The sequence below is a fragment of the Mobula birostris genome, chromosome 9, assembly GCF_030028105.1.
Source record: "Mobula birostris isolate sMobBir1 chromosome 9, sMobBir1.hap1, whole genome shotgun sequence".
NCBI lineage: Eukaryota > Metazoa > Chordata > Chondrichthyes > Myliobatiformes > Myliobatidae > Mobula > Mobula birostris.
The window spans coordinates 132194817-132211569 of record NC_092378.1 but is presented as its reverse complement, the minus strand read 5'-3'; the positions used below and the strand labels follow the sequence as shown (position 1 = coordinate 132211569).

General features: G+C 41.1%; 1 protein-coding gene across 1 annotated transcript in view; it reads right to left on the bottom strand.

The window, feature by feature from the left end:
* shisa9a (shisa family member 9a) overlaps positions 1 to 16753 on the bottom strand; it is a 369503-nt gene that overhangs the window by 339971 nt on the left and 12779 nt on the right. The window contains exon 2 of the mRNA XM_072269532.1: positions 5060 to 5188. Within this exon, the coding sequence (XP_072125633.1) occupies positions 5060 to 5188 (129 nt within the window). The remainder of the gene's footprint in view (positions 1 to 5059; positions 5189 to 16753) is intronic.

Genomic DNA, 16753 nt, shown 5'->3' with positions numbered 1-16753 from the left:
TCTAAATTACAAACCCCATTTCCAGAAAAGTTGGGATATTTTCCAAAATGCAATAAAAACAAAAATCTGTGATATGTTAATTCACGTGAACCTTTATTTAACTGACAGAAGTACAAAGAAAAGATTTTCAATAGTTTTACTGACCAACTTAATTGTATTTTGTAAACATACACAAATTTAGAATTTGATGGCTGTAACATACTCAACAAAAGTTGGGACAGAGGCATGATTACCATTGTGTTACATCACCTTTCCTTTTAATAACACTTTTTAATTGTTTTGGAACTGAGGATACTAATTGTAGTAGATTTGCAATTGGAAATTTTGTCCATTCTTGCTTGATATAAGACTTCAGCTGCTCAACAATTCGTGGTCTCCGTTGTCTGATTCTCCTCTTCATGATGCGCCATACATTTTCAGTAGGAGATAGATCTGGACTGGCAGCAGGCCAGTCAAGCACACGCACTCTGTGTCTACAAAGCCACGCTGTTGTAGCCCGTGCAGAAGGTGGTCTGGCATTGTCCTGCTGAAATAAGCATGGACGTCCCAGGAAGAGATGTCGCCTTGATGGCAACATATGTCTCTCTAAAATCCTAATATACACCTCAGAGTCAATGGTACCTTCACATACATGCAACTCACCCATGCCGTGGGCACTGATGCACCCCCATACCATCACAGATGCTGTCTTTTGCACCTTTTGCTGATAACAATCTGGATGGTCGTTTTCACCTTTGGCACGGAGAACTCAACGTCCGTTTTTTTCTAAAAACTAGCTGAAATGTGGACTCATCTGACCACAGCACACAGCTCCACAGTCTTTCGGTCCATCTGAGATGAGTTCGGGCCCAGAGAACTCGCCGGCGTTTCTGCATAGAGTTCATGTATGGCTTCCTCCTTGCGTAATACAGTTTCAAGTTGCATTTCTGGATGCAGCGACGGACTGTGTTGAGTGGCAATGGTTTTCCGAAGTACTCCCAAGCCCAGGTGGCTATAATTGTCACAGTAGCATGACGGTTTCTTAGGCAGTGCCGCCTGAGGGCTCGAAGATCACGCGCATTCAACAGTGGTTTCCGACCTTGCCCTTTACGCACTGAGATGTCTCTGAATTCTCTGAATCTTTTCACAATATTATGTACTGTAGATGTTGAAAGACCTAAATTCTCTGCAATCTTGCGTTGAGAAATGTTCTTTTTGAACTGACTAACAATTCTCTCATGAATTTTGGCACAAAGGGATGAGTCACGACCCATCCTTGCTTGCAAAGACTGAGCCTTTGATGGACGCTACTTTTATACCCAGTCATGATACCTCACCTGCTACCAATTAGCCTGCTTAATGTGGAGTCTTCCAAACCGGTGTTACTTGAATATTCTGTGCACTTTTCAATCTTATCTTAACTCTGTCCCAACTTTTGTTGAGTGTGTTGCAGCCATCAAATTCTAAATTTGTGTATATTTACAAAATACAGTTAAGTTGGTCAGTAAAACTATTGAAAATCTTTTCTTTGTACTTCTGTCAGTTAAATAAAGGTTCGTGTGAATTAACATATCACAGATTTTTGTTTTTATTACATTCTGGAAAATATCCCAACTTTTCTGGAAATGGGGTTTGTACTATGACCATGGAAAGATCGTTGGTGACAAGCAGGTGGTTTGAGTATCTCAGAAATTGCTGATCTCTTGGCATTTTCACCCACAGCAGTCTCTAGTGTTTACAGAGAATGGTGTGAAAAATAAAAAAAAATCCAGTCAGCGGCATTTTTGTGGGCGAAAATATTTTGTTAATGAGAGAGATCAGAGAGAATGGCCAGGTTGGATCAAGGTGCTACTACTACTACGTCGACTCAGGCCTAGGGGGCCGGCATCGGGCACAATGACGGACTCTCCACTTCTCCCTCTCCCTCATCAGTGTGTTCAGTTCATCTACATTAGCCGCGCCGCTGTCTTCTGGGAGCGTGTTGACCACAGTCTTGGGAGGGTGCCCAGGGTTCATCCTCCCGTGCTCGGGTTCCGATATGATGACTAGGCTAGCAGGTAGCTCGGGGTTGCGTAGTTCGCGGTTCAAGGTGACAGGAAGGTAACAGTAACTCAAATAACCGTGCGTTACGAAAGTGGTGTACAGAAGAGCACCTCTGAACACAAAACACGTGGAACCTTGAAGTGAATGGGCTACAACATACACTCACTGGCTACTTTATTAGGTACAGGTGATTCAAGTTGGTTCGACCGACAGGAATGCGACAGTAACTCAAATAACTACATGTTACAATAGAGGTGTGCAGAAGGTTATTAGGTACAGGAGGTGGCCACTGAGTGTACTTCCATCTCTCCAACATCCATATTACATGACTCTCATCACTCACACCCATCCCCACAACTTTGAACCCCTGGTGCTGAAACTCTTCTCTTTACTTTTGCTACCTCAAGATTGGACTGCTAACTGGTTCACTCTGAATAAAATTGACACTGATTGCCTGTATCCCACCTTGTAGTAATTCCTGCTTTAAATCATCTCCATCATCTTATTCCTCCCCCTTTGTCATCTCTGCTCATCTCCATAGAGCCTGAGATATTGACACTTTTTTAAATCTGTCTTCTACAAACTTAATCGTTCCACCATTGGCACCTGTGTCTCTAACTATTATAACAATTCAAACACTGGAATTCCTTTCTTAAACCTCCCTCTTCATCTTTGAAATACTGCTTAACATCAATTTCTTTCAGCAAGCTTTAAGGTATCTGTCCCAATTACTTCCTTACGAGATTCAGGAGCATTTTTCTGATGCTTATTTGATGAACCTCTGAAAAGTTTTGCCTCTATAAACAAAGTTTATAGTTTCTGCAAGGTACTTTATTCTTTTCAGGGGTACTATCTCAAGCATACACTTGCGTCATCTGGTACGTCACTCTCCTCTCATCTATCCTCAACAGGTGCTTCTCCTCCTCCTTTTCTGAAACATAAAATATTAGCAATGGACAGAGACATTCAGAGTGGACAAAGATGTACCACAGAAATACCAAATATAAGTGAATGTGGATTTTTCTGTTTTGTTGTCATTCAGTACAAGCACTAACAGCTTTTTCCTCATTAAGCAGTTGATTCTTCCTTCCCTGAAGAGTACTACAATATTTCCTTCAAATTGCACAATGGGAAAGCAAAAAAAAATCCCCACAGCAGCAACTTATGCTAAGAAAACATTTTAATGGTAATTCTAGATTGCTCTTCTGAGGCATGAGCTCTATTAGAGTCCACATATGCAAACCTTAGAGTAATATATTAATTCTAATGGTTTAAAACAGACAGAAAGCATTTAATTTGTTAGTAAGAAGGCACTTACAGGTCATTAGATCAGAGTTTCCAATATACTATGCTTTTCTTTGCTTCATTGCGATTTTTATTTTCACATTTTCCTTTATAAATCTATCGTGCACAAGAATATGCACAAGTTGAGAACCATTCAAACTATTCAAGCAATCTTATCCGTGATATGGTTATACAAGAAAGCTGTCAAAGTAGTATCTTGGAAATCTGTGAACAATCCAGGAAAAAAATAGTTAATTTAATCAAGGTTCACCTTAGTAACTACTGAACTGACTCAAAAGATTTGTGTCGTAATCTATCTGAGTGAAATTTTTGCAAGAAGGAAAAACAGAGTCGGAGTAGGTAGTCATCACATCCTTCAAGCCTGTCCCACTATTTAATATGATCATAGCTGATCTGAGCTAGTCTCAACTCCACTTTTGTGCCATTTCTCTTATCCCTCTTCTTCAAAGTATGAATTATTTATTTTCCTCTACTTGAAATAATTCTAATGATCCAGCTTTAACCACACACCAGGGCAAAGAACACCAGAGATTCACAACACTCTGTGTACCTCAGTTTTAAACGACTGGTCCATTATCTTGTAGTTATTTTCCCTCGTTTGAGGTTCTCCCCTTAGTGAAAAAAAATCCTAACATCTATCCTGTTAACCACCTTTAGGATCTTATATGTTTGAATAAGGTCACCCCTAATTCTTGTAAACTTTAAGGAATACAAGCTCCAACTAGCCCCTCTTGTCAAGACAACCCTCTCATCCCAGGAATTAACCCTGGTGAGTTTACTTTTATTTCCTCCAATGTTACAATATCTTTTGAGGGTATTCCAGGTGAGGCCACAGCATGTATAATTGCAACAAAAATCTCCCTGTTTTTAAAAGTCCAACCTCTTGGCAGTGAGCAGCCTCCAGTGTGGCATCTTGTGATTGCCTTTTGGAAATCTAAATACACAAGATCTACAAGCACCTCTCCATCAACTCTCCACGTTATCCCCTCAAGAAATTCAAGAAAATTTGTCAATTATGATTTATCTTTTGACCTGGTTTAATTATCATCAATTTTTCTAAATGATTAACTATTTCCCCTTTGATCATTATTTCTAGCATCTTGACAATAATAGCTGTTAAAATTAATGGTTTGTAGCTCCCTGCGTTCTCCTATTTTGAACAAGGGCTATTTTCTAATGTTCTTTCCTCCTTCATCACTGTCATTTTCTCTCCTTCTAACCAAACAAAAGTGGACGGGGAAACATAAGTCTCCCGTGAAAGGGAGTCGCATGTTATCCATACCGGGAATCAAATGTGAGACTACAAAATAGTGAGGATCTCAATTACCACTTGATAAGCTTGCAAGATGATACCAGGTTATGAAGCGCCATTCTGGAAATCAGAATGGCATAAAAGTAGGTGCACAAGTAGACCATTCAACCCTTTGATCTTGCTTCATCACTTCATCACCCACTACAGTGATGGGTGTTATCTATCTCAATGAATATTCCTGTTCTCTCTCCATATCCCTTGATGTCTTTTGCACCTAGAAGTTTTTCTATTTTCCATTTATCTATTGGAAACCATTCAAGCACAGTGAAATAGGAAGGTATACAATTTACATCGATGACATAAGAAGGCTTAATGTAATTTTTTCAAGGACATATCAGGAAACTCTTCATTAGCAGGCTATACAATTCTACCATTATCCACAGTTCAGCTGTTCCGTACAAGCCTGTCAGATCACAGCACTTACCAAAATTGTTCCTTGAAGTTGTTGGCTGCATGCTTTCATGCTGCACGTGAATTGCAACTTTACCATCTCGTTCTAAATGACTGGTGGTACATTGCCCCTGTTGTTTCATTGCATCCGTCAGAGCCCTGAGAAGAGAAAAAATTCCTGGCAATTAAAGGAACCCTTCATTCTCCACGCAGAGCAGTGTACATGCATCAACCAAATGAGCAGTCCTTGCTTCTGTGGTATTAACATTGTTAAAATATAGGAATGGTTAAAATCAAATGAAAAGACAACTGACTTGGAGCATTGTTTCTGGGAAAATTCTGGTAAACAGGTCAGATACATGCAACTCCTGAACATTATAAAAGATATTATCGTTATAGCTATGTACCACAAACCTTTCCTTTAGTTTGTTTAAAGAAACATTAATTTGGAAGGAAAGATAGATAGGAATCATGGGACTAAGAACACTAATAAGAATATCCAACCACTAACCTTGGCTTTGGTCAGGGTATTGATTTTACAGCTTTCCAAAGTAGTAAATGAGTGGCACAAAGACCACAGTACTAGATCTGACCTTGGAATGTGGCCTAGCATCTGTTCTAAATTGTTAATCCTTGCAATCCATTTAAAGTAGAAGAGTGCTGAAAATCCACAGAACTTCCAAGACCACATAGCAGGTTCAATAATGCCAAGATGATTTCCCTCCTCTATGCGGTAACGATTCATCTCCTTCCGTTCCAAAGCTCGTGTTTAGAGGAAACCACTAAATTATTAGTTCTCCAGATTTAATCAAACATAAAGTGAACTATTCCTAATGGTTAAACAGTGGAAAGACAGAGGGCAAAGTTCAAGATGATTAGCAGAAAACAGAGACAAGATAAGTAATATGTGTGCAACATGAATTCAGGCATTGAAGAGAATCAAGAGGAGATTCACAAGAATGATCCTAGGAATTGAAGGATTAAACTATGGGGAGCTCTGGGTATGTAGGTCTGTACTCATAGGAGTTCTGAAGAATGAGGGGGGATCTCTTTGGAACCTACCAAATATTGAAGGGCCTAGATACAGGTTTCCCCCGCCATCCGAAGGTAGAACATTCCTATGAAATGGTTCGTAAGCCACAATGTCATAAAGCGAAAAAGCAATTACCATTTATTTATATGGGAAAATTTTGTGAGCATTCGCAGACCTAAAAATAACCTACCAAATCATGCCAAATAACACATAAAACTTAAAATAACAGTAACATATAGTAAAAGCAGGAATGATATGATAAATACACAGCCTATATAAAGTAGAAATACTTTTCCACAATCATTACTAAACTGTTCTCTGTAGCGAAAATCTCACGCAAGCGCCGTCAGCAGAAAATCTCACGCAATCACTCTCGGCAAAAACACTCTCTCCAGTAACCTTTAGGCTATGAAACTGCCAAATCATACAAAATAACACATAAAAATACACAGCCAATATAAAGTAGAAATAATGTATGTACAGTGTAGTATCACTTACGGGAATCGGGAAGACAGCGCCAAGCACACTGATGATGGTGTGTTAGACTGAGTCATTGCAGGTTGGGTGATGCAGTGGCCCCCACCCTCCAGGCCGCCGAGCGATACATTGCCGCGAAGCATGCAGGAATGCAGTGGTAGCCAGGAGGCACACAGCACATCTTTAAGAAAAAAGCTGAAATAAACATGCTAATTAATTAGGTGCTACCCGGCACGTAATTGTTGGCCCAGATCAGTGCCGATTTCTGATTGCATCGTCTCTGAGCTGGGCCAACAATTGTGTGTCGGCGGCATCTAATTAATTAGCATGTTTATTTCAGCTTTTTTCTTAAAGATGTGCTGTGTGCCTCCCGGCTACCGCTGCATTCTCCATGAATCGGTACAGTATCTGTCTGGGGCCCGGGGTTTGGGGTGGTGGGACACTGGGGTGTCACCTCGTCATCGTCTGTTTCCATTAGAGCAGGCAACTCATCTTCTTCTATCTCTGCCCGCCTCGATGTCGAAGGTCGAGGTTCATCATCTGCTATGGCTGATGTGGAAGGTTTGCTTGACTGCTGAGCCTCGCGCATTTTTCTATCACACAGTCCTTTGTAAGGACTCAAACCATCCTGCAAATATCCCCTAAACCTATGTACCCTTTCAAAATTAAAGTCGTACTTTATCATTACTCATTCGGTTTCGATTGTTATCCTTCCCACTTCCAATTGCATCAGCTCTTCATCTGTCAGTTCTTGGTCATGGGATGCCAAAACCTCTTCAACATCATGTTCGTCAGCTTCCACAAGCCAAACTCACGTTGTCCTTACTTAGTTCACCACGATCGAAACGCTTAATTATGTCTAGTTTTACGCTAAGTGTAACACCCTTAAGAGCTCTTTCAGGCTTTTCTGGTACCTTAGAACTCATCTTGCAAACGGCTGCTCACAGGCTCGTGTTTAAGCAATGCCGGCAAGAATCCAGGGGAGAGCGGCTGCTCGGGGCGCCCGCTGCCTTTTATCGCGCGCTGATTTTTTCGCGCGCTGCTTTTTTTTCGCAACAGTGAAAACACCTTCTGAAAGCGAAAATAGGGTACTAATGTAGGTCTTTCATAACAGTGAGGTTTCGTAAAGCGAACGTTCAAAAAGCGGGGGACACCTGTATAGTGGACATGGAGAGGAGTCTAGGATCAGAGGGTACAGTCTCAGAATTGGTTGAGTAAACTTCGCCTTTTCTCCTTGGAGCAACAGAGGATGAGAGGTGACCTGATGGAGGTGTATAAAATAATGAGGGACATTGATCGTGTGGAGAGCCAGAGGCTTTTTCCCAGGGCTGAAATGGCTAACATGAGTGGGCATAGCTTTAGGGTGCTTTGAAGTAGGTACAAGGCGGGTGTCAGGGATAAGCTTTTCACAGAGAGAGTGCCGGGTGTGTGGAATGCACTGCCGCCGACGGTGGTGAAAGTGGACACAATAAGGTCTTTTAAGAGCCTCTTAGATAGGTACATAGAGCTTAGAAGCATAGAGGGCTATGCGGTAGGGTAATTCTAGGCAGTTTTGGGAGTAAGTTATGTGGTCAGCACAACATTGTCGGCTTGTAATGTGCAGTAGATTTCTATGTTCTAATACAAGGACAGAGATGAGGAGGAATTTCTTTAGCCAGAGGGTGGTGAATCTGTGAAATCTACTGCCTTAGATGGCTGTGGAGGCCAAGTCATTGAGTATATTTAAAGTAGAGGCAGAAAACTTCTTGATTAGTAAGGGCATTGATGCTTACAGGAAGGAGGCAGGAGAATGGGGTTCAGAGGGGTAAAAAAAAAATCAACCATGATGGAATGCTGGAGAAGACTCGATAGGCCAAATGTCCTAACGCTACTCCTTTGTCTTATGGTCCAAAAGGCAATAATGATTTGGAAAGCACTACCTAATAGTTTATTGAACCTTGATTTGGTATGTTCCTCCCAATGCAATTGGATAAATACCTGAAGAAAACATTGCAGGGTTAATGGAAAGGAGTTAATAAGATAGACAAATTGGATGAACTGCCACATATTTACTGGGTTGAGTGAATGCATCTGTTCCAAGGCATTCTACAGTTTACAACACCCAAGATATGACTTGAACTTGTAGCATGAAGATGGTGGATAAAATGGAGTTCATCACTACATCTATTACACACTGCAGGAGATTTGCCACTTCATGCAGTACAGTCAGAAAAATGTGCCCGCCCAGGTGATGCTGGCAGTAACAAGGAGTCAGAAAGCATTTCCAAACAGATTAAAGGTTTTAAGACTTACAGCTGTGACTGGTTAAATACATTCTGTCTGAGACACATATTACCAGTGCCATAGTAACAGTCTTCAACACTTTATTGGAACTACAGTAAAAGTTCCAACATCTGCCACATGCTGGACTTGACAGATTCCTGTTAATCAAGTCTGTCAGAAAATTGAAAGTTAGTTCAAGCGTTCTGTTGGCCTATCACATCATCTATCCTACTTCACTGAAATTGCCAAATAGCTGAGATTTTACTGCATTTTCTCCATTGCACTACCAGTAATTTGTAGATGCTGCATCTCTCAAACTGGTGACCCTCCCTTGGTGGTGCCTAAAATCCATGTCCTTACATGTCTAAGACAGCTGCCTCTTCAGAATGGACCCTTCAGATAGTCACGTTCATTGCTTCAGGGATCCAGTAGAAGTGCCTCAATGTTCGTTCTCTTAATGCAGAAATGCCCCTTGGAGAGATTAAGGACTCTTGTTATGAGAAGATAGATGCAATAAGTAAACTTGGTAAAAAAAATAAATCAAGTGCTAAATAATGTAGCCAGAAAATTGCCAACTAAAGTTTGTAACTATTTTCATCCTGTAGCATGTGCATCATTGAAAATAAGGTAGTGATCTGACAATCTAAGAGGACCAAAGATATTATTACAGGAAAAATCCACCTTTATAGCCGCATGACTTATAAAGGCAATGGGCCAGAGTTGATACAAAAAAGAAGTGTAGTGCTCCAGTTTCCAGATATTTACCAGATCTTTCCTGCCAATGGGGTGAGTTAAAATCTACTGGAAAAGGAAAAGACCATATTAAGTTCATACAGCCTTCGGATATGGGTATACCTAAGGACTTGCCAATGTAAGGAATGTAATCCATGTCAATAATAAACTACACAGTGCGTTCCTTCACACCTTCAAAGACTCTATTCAAGATTAGGGAAGAGAGTCTTTGAAGGCCACGACCTACAGGTCCAAAGAAAGCTCTCGGTTCATAGAGCAGTTGCCCTTCCTACATGGAGCTGAATCATGAACCGCCTATAGTAGACACCTGAAAGCCCTGAACAATACCACCAAAGATCCTTATGAAAGATTTTGAGCATCAGTTATAAGGACAGACACACTAACGCCAGCATACTGCAGAAAGCCAAGATAAACAGCATCTCCACCACAATAAAGAAACACCAACTCTGATAGATAGGTGATGTCATCCGGATGCCTAAGTCACATCTCCCCAAACAGATTCTTTACTGCCAATTGAAGGAAGGCCAGCCAGCCCCTGATGGGCAAAGAAAATGTTTCAAAAGTAATATCAAAATCAATCTGAAGAAATTCAACATTTTGTCTGAAAACTAGGAAGACATTGCACTCAATAGATACACCTGGAGGAAATTTGTTCAAGAGGCAGTTGTGGTACACGAGAACAGCCTCTGCTTTGCCACAGAGAACAAGCAATAGCTGGGAAAGGAGAGACTGAACAACCAAAAGACCCAATCACCAACCATCGCCACCATTTACTTTTGCCCACATTGCACGAGAATATGTGGATCCTGGATTGGTCTCTACAGGCAGCTGAGGACCCATCAATTGACAATTCCTTAGGAGAACATCATACTTGACTATCTATGATCCCTTTTTCACTTCTAGCTCATGACTCACTTTGAGCCAATATTCTCCAGACAGCTTCTTGCCTTATTGGGATGTCCACAATAATGGGTCCTGAAAATGAATTAATAATGTTATTTGCCATAGTCATGGCTAGCCTTCTCAAGAAACTTTTGAAATTTAGGTCATTGAGCTCTGATCAAATTAACTGGTTACTTTAAACAAAGACCAACAGAAGAAGAAATGATGAAACATAAATTAAATGAAACCAACAGAAATTGATTGCACAGAACACATTAGGGAAAACTGAGTCCTATTGAAGAAGTACAAATAAACTATTCATTAATATCTTATGTTGAAATCAAATTTAACTGGAACTTAATAAAGTAAGGTGAGAGAGTTTTATTAAAAGAATCATCCAGAGATTATAAAACCTTAAGTCCAAAGAGTAGTTAAGATCAAGGGAACTAAAAGGTTCACAAAAGTGGAAATGGTTTGAAAATGTGAAGAGCAAACTTGTTTCCACATTAGCACTCTTGATAAATCTCATTACATGTGCTAAAAAACATGATTTGAAAGAATTAGAATTATTTTGCTTCTTGATAAAAATGTATCTAAAGAATAAATAAGCTAAGGTTAATTTATTTTCTTTTCTTTAGGAAATTCTACAGCAGTAGTAAGTAGATTACAAAATGTTACCTGGGGCATAGAGACGTGTTTTGAAAAGTTTAATTTGAACTAGGGAAAGCAAAGAGACCAGGGAGTAAGTGCAAAGCTCTAAACAGCAAGGCAAGCATCCTTTGTACTTTGTGATAACTCATGGTTTTACTGGAACTCTAATGAGACACATTTACAAGTTGCAGTAAGGTAACCCTTTAGAGATAGATAAAGGGAGCATTACTAGCCAATTGAAAGCTAGAAGAGAGAGAATCAAAGACCAAAAGGTAATCCAATACAGAGCTGCTGGAGAAGATGGAAGATCTTTTACATTTCAAGATGGCGCTGAGGCGCAACGTCTGTTGAAATCACGGCTAAGATTTAGATAGGAAGATAGATAGCTAGAATTTTTAATGATCCCAAAGGAAACTACAGTGTCACAGTAGCATTACAAGTGCACAGATATAAATATTAGAAGAGAAGTAGAAAGAATAAAAAATAAGTTACTACAGTCTAACAGGAGGGAGTCATCAATTCCCCAGCTATAGGTTGACTCATTATAGAGCCTAATGGCTGACGGTAAGAATGACCTCATATAGTGCTCTTTGGAGCAGCACAGTTGTCTTAGTCTATTAGACCAGAGCTCCTCTGTTCAGCCAAGGTGGCATGCAGAGGGTGAGAAACATTGTTCAGAATTGCCAGGATTTTCCATAGGGTCTTTTGTTCTACCACAGCCTCCAGTGTGTCCAGTTTGACTCCTCTAACAGACCCAGCCTTTCTAATTAGTTTACTGACCCTGTTGGCATGTGGCCAGGTGGTTAAGGCATTCGATTATCGATCTGAAGGTCGTGAGTTCGAGCCCCAGCCGAGGCAGCGAGTTGTGTCTTTGAGCAAGGCACTTAATCACACAGTGCTCTGCGACGACACTGGTGCCAAGCTGTATGGATCCTAATACCCTTCCCTTGGACAACATCAGCGTCATGGAGAGGGGAGACTTGCAGCATGGGCGACTGCTGGTCTTCCATACAACCTTGCCCAGGCCTGCGCCCTGGAGAGTGAAGACTTCCCAGGCGCAGATCCATGGTCTCGCAGGACTAACGGGTGCCTTTAATTTAATTGACCTGTTGGTATCACCCGTGTTGATGCCATTGCCCCAGCACACCACCTCATAGAAGAACAACAGACCGTTAGAACATGTGGAGGAGAGGCCTGCATATTCCAAAGGATCTCAGTCTCCTCTGGAAGTAGAGGCGACTCTTCCCCTTCTTGTACACAGCCTCTGTGTTGGTGCTTCACTCAAGTCTGTCATCCAGGTGCACCCCCAGGTACTTGTAAGTCCTCATCACATCCACATCCTCACCATCAATAGTAACAGGGAGCAGTGCAGGCTTAGTCTTCCTAAAGTCCGTCACCATCTTCTTTGTCTTACTGATGTTGAGCTGCAAATGATTCAGCTTGCACCATTTGACAAAGTCCTCCACCAGGGCCCTGTATTCATCCTCCTGTCCTCCCTTTATACACCCAACTATTGCTGAGTCATCAGAGGATTTCTGCAGATGACATGACTCAGTGTGGTATCTAAAGTCTGAGGTATACAGGGTAAACAGGAAGGGAGCCAATACAGTCCCCTGTAGGGCCAGCTGCTGCTTACAGCCATGCTGACACACAGCTGTGAAGCTGCACATACTGTCGTCAGCCAGTCAGGTAGTCCATTATCCTGCAAACAATGGAAGTGCCAATCTGCATTGAACGGAGCTTTCCCCCAGCAATGAGGGCTGTATGGTATTGAAGACACTTGAGAAATCAAACACGATCCTCACAGTGCTGCCCTGCTTATCCAAATGGGAGTAGGCTCTGTTCAGCAGGTAGGTGAGAGCATCATCAACTCCAATGTGCTCCTGGTAGGCAAAGGGCAAGGAATCGATGGCTGAGCTGACCAGGGGTCGGAAGTGAGCCAGGACCAGGGTCTTCATGATGTGTGAGGTCAGAGCCAGAGGACGGCAGTCATTGAAGCCTTCTGGTTGGTCCTCCTTGGGAACTGAGACCACACATGACATTTTCCACACAGTTGGAACCCTTTCCAGGCTGAGACTCAGATTGAAAATGTGCAGGAGAACTCCACGCAACTACTCAGCACACTCCTTCAGGACCTTGGGGTTCACACCATCCGGTCCCAACGCTCTGCCATGTCTGAGTTTCCCCAGAGCCCTTCTCATCTGCTCAGCGGTGAAGTTCCTTAGTTTTTTAGGTTCGTAAGGATGGTTTGCGGGACAGACAGAGTAGTTAGGGATCAGGTTAGGGTTTAGGGTCAAGTTAGGATTTAGGGACAGAGAGTAAAGGTCAGGGTGGAGTCTAAGTCACTGCTCCATGTTTGAAAGCCAGCAATGTGGACATAGGACAAGCTTGGTCAAATTTCAGATGTCAGACTGGCAGACCAGCACAGAAGAGAGCTGGTGGCACCCCCAGGGTCAGTGAGTTGTTGATGGGTTCAGGAGTTGGAGTTCATGCTGGCAGGATTGAAGTCTGTTAATTGGTGAGTCCAGAGTTCGAGGCCTGATGTTCAGGGTCGCCCAACTGTGCGCCTGGAGTTCTAGGTCTAGTGTTTGGTGATCGGCGGGTCCCGGATCAATGCTGAGGATCGAGGTCCGAGGGATAAATTGGAAGTCGAGGCCCATTGGCCAGAGCCCTGAGTCTGCGAGTCTCTGCAAATCTGCTGGAGAAGTCGAACTCAATGTTTGCGAGCCCGAGACCAAGCGCAAGTCTGCTGGAGGCTGGAAGCTGGGGTCAGAGAACTGTGTATCTGCATTAGTAAGGGAGAGGAATGGGGCTTGTTGTTGTTTTTGTTGCTTGTTGTGTTCTGTTTTGTTGCGGGTTGTGTGTTGTGTTCTGCTGAGCATTATCGGCATGCTATGTTGGAGCCAGAATGGATGGCAACATGTGCAGGCTGCCCCCACCACGCCCTCAAGTGTGGTGGTTGTTAATGCAAATAACATATTTGTCAGGAAATGCAGAAAAGGTTTGACCCAACTGCAGAGCAGTGGAGAACAATTTATCAGTGAGCAATCAGTTTAGTAATAAATGCAAAATAACAAGCCATGAATGATTAAAAAAGAAGAAAGATCAGATATCTAACATGATAAGGCAACAAGGTAACTGAATTCTAGAGCAACTGGTTGAGACTGGCTTGTTTAATGGGTGAACAAGGACTGTGAATGAGAGTTGGGTTTAAATAGGCTGCAGGCGATGAGGTGGGAATGAGTGGCAAGTGACTCCTGTTAGCTGAGTAGAGACTAGGAGGTGTCTGCCTATGCAAGCCAACAGCATTTCACTATAGAGTATGTTTCAATGTTCACATGATAAATAACCTGAAATTTAAACCTTGAATCTTCAGAAACATTACTTATAACATAACCCACAACAAGGAGCGGAGGATTCGGAAAACATTCCAGATATTTATTCCAGCTGCAGATGCAAAACATATTATCACTTCAGAGAGGAAAATTAATCGAGAAAAAAATAGATGTTTTTACATCCATGATAAACTAATCCTTTGGTAACATCTATATTGATGGAAGGGTTAAGGGGAGGGGGGAGGGTAGACATTATCTTTTCATGTATTCACTTTGAAAACTCAATAAAAATTATATTAAAAAAAACATCTATATTGATTTTCAAATTACCATAAGGACAGTTGTCTCTCTAACAAACACAATGAAAGGAAATGTGACACTCTAAAATGCAAAGAAAAATGCCATATAAAATATGGTGTTTTTGTTATAAACATGGTGCGTGCATCATACCACAATTTAAAAGGACGGCAATAAATGCAGTTTCAGAGCTCAGGAGATGCGCTTCTATAACATCCTGCTACACAAGTCTTAAACTTTGATCTCAGAAAGATACCGCAATGAGGGCTGTATGTCCTAGTTTTTGTGAATACCTCGTAAGCTCACACAACAATTCAGTATTAAATGTAAGCCTGAATAAAAATCATCCATGTATTACTTCCCATAAAACTTTCAATTCCACTCTGAAGAACCTAAAACAATAATGAGTCAGTTTGGAGAAACTGGCAGGCCCAAGGGTGAAAGGACATAGTAATGGTTACAGAGAAAGCTGAACTTGGCCTCTAAGAATTTGACCAAGGCTTATGAATGTTTACTGTTGAAAAGTAAGCACTGTCTCCAGTAGTAATGGAGTAGAACGAACAAGAAATTTAGTTAGAAAACAATTCTGGTTTCTGACAAATTCATCTTCAGAAAGAATCTGGTCTGGTAACAACATCTATCACATCAAATTCAGAATATTTCCAAACGCATACGTCAATGGAGTTGGAAGGCTGCCAAGAGACTGGATGTCTGACAAATAATATTCCAGTGAAAGGAACGATCCAATCTGAGCACGATGTGTTGAAGAAAATGTAAGCAGAAAGAATTAATTTGAATGATCAGTTTTCAAAGAGCAGCCAAATTTCTGCGATTGACAACTGAACTACGGATATTAAAGTTGACTTTCGTTCATGATCTCTTCACCTATGAACGTAAGTGTTAAGAATAGTAAATCAGTTCAAAGTATTTTCTCCCCTTCATGCAAGGGCCCTCAAAGAAAATCCAAGGCATTAGCATTGAAGTAGTGATTGATTGGAGTAGTTCAGAGAGATTAAAAAATACTAATAACCTTTCTCATGCTTTATTGATGAGCAAGAGAATCACAACTCTATGTTTTCACATACCATGTACCATGAAAGAGTGCGATGTGCATCAAAAGGAGGAAGGGGACAGAGATTTGAACATTGTTTTCCTGAACACTGCATTGTGAGCAAGTGGATTACGGGAGCAAAGGGGCACATTGGAGATAATGAAATCTGTATGGTCTGAATGAATTGAATGGGAAAAGCATTAGGCAACAAATCGATGGCATTTTCAACTGTGTCACTGGAACTGGGTATATTTAAAGCGAAGGCTGATGGGTTGTTGATTAGTGAGGATGTCAAACTATATGGGGAGAAGGCAGGAGAATGAAGTTGAGAGGGATGATAAATCAGCCATGATGGAATAGCAGAGCAGACTTGCTGGGCTGAATGGGCTAATTCTGCTCCTATATCTTATGGCTTTTATGGAACACCCAATTCAAGATGGCTTACAATTTAAATGCACTTATTTGTTGATTCCTACACTAAAGACTTCTGAAATGTTTTACTCATACTGTAGATAGTGTTAGAGAATTTCAACCATCTAGCATAATCTCCTAGTAACGCTTCAATTGTGAGCATCAAACTATGGAAGGTTAGAGGTCAGGAGTCTGAGGAAGAGCACAGTATAGGCTTGTAAATAGCTCAAACCTATCTAATAACATTAGTCATTAAGAACTTCCTGACTATGACAAGGAAACCTTTATTAAATAGAAGAACGAGCAATTGCAATGAAGTTCAAAGTTCAAAGTAAATTTATTATCAAAGTGCATATATGTCCATATTCAACCCTGAGATTAATTTTCTTGTGGACAAGCTCAATATAGAATAATAACCATAGCAGAATCAATCAAAGACCACACCAACTTGAGCATTCACCCATTGGGCAAAATACAACAAAATGTGCAAATAGAAAAAGAAAGTAATAATAATAAATAGATAACCAATAAATATTGAGAATATGAAATGAAGAGTCCTTGAAAGTGAATCC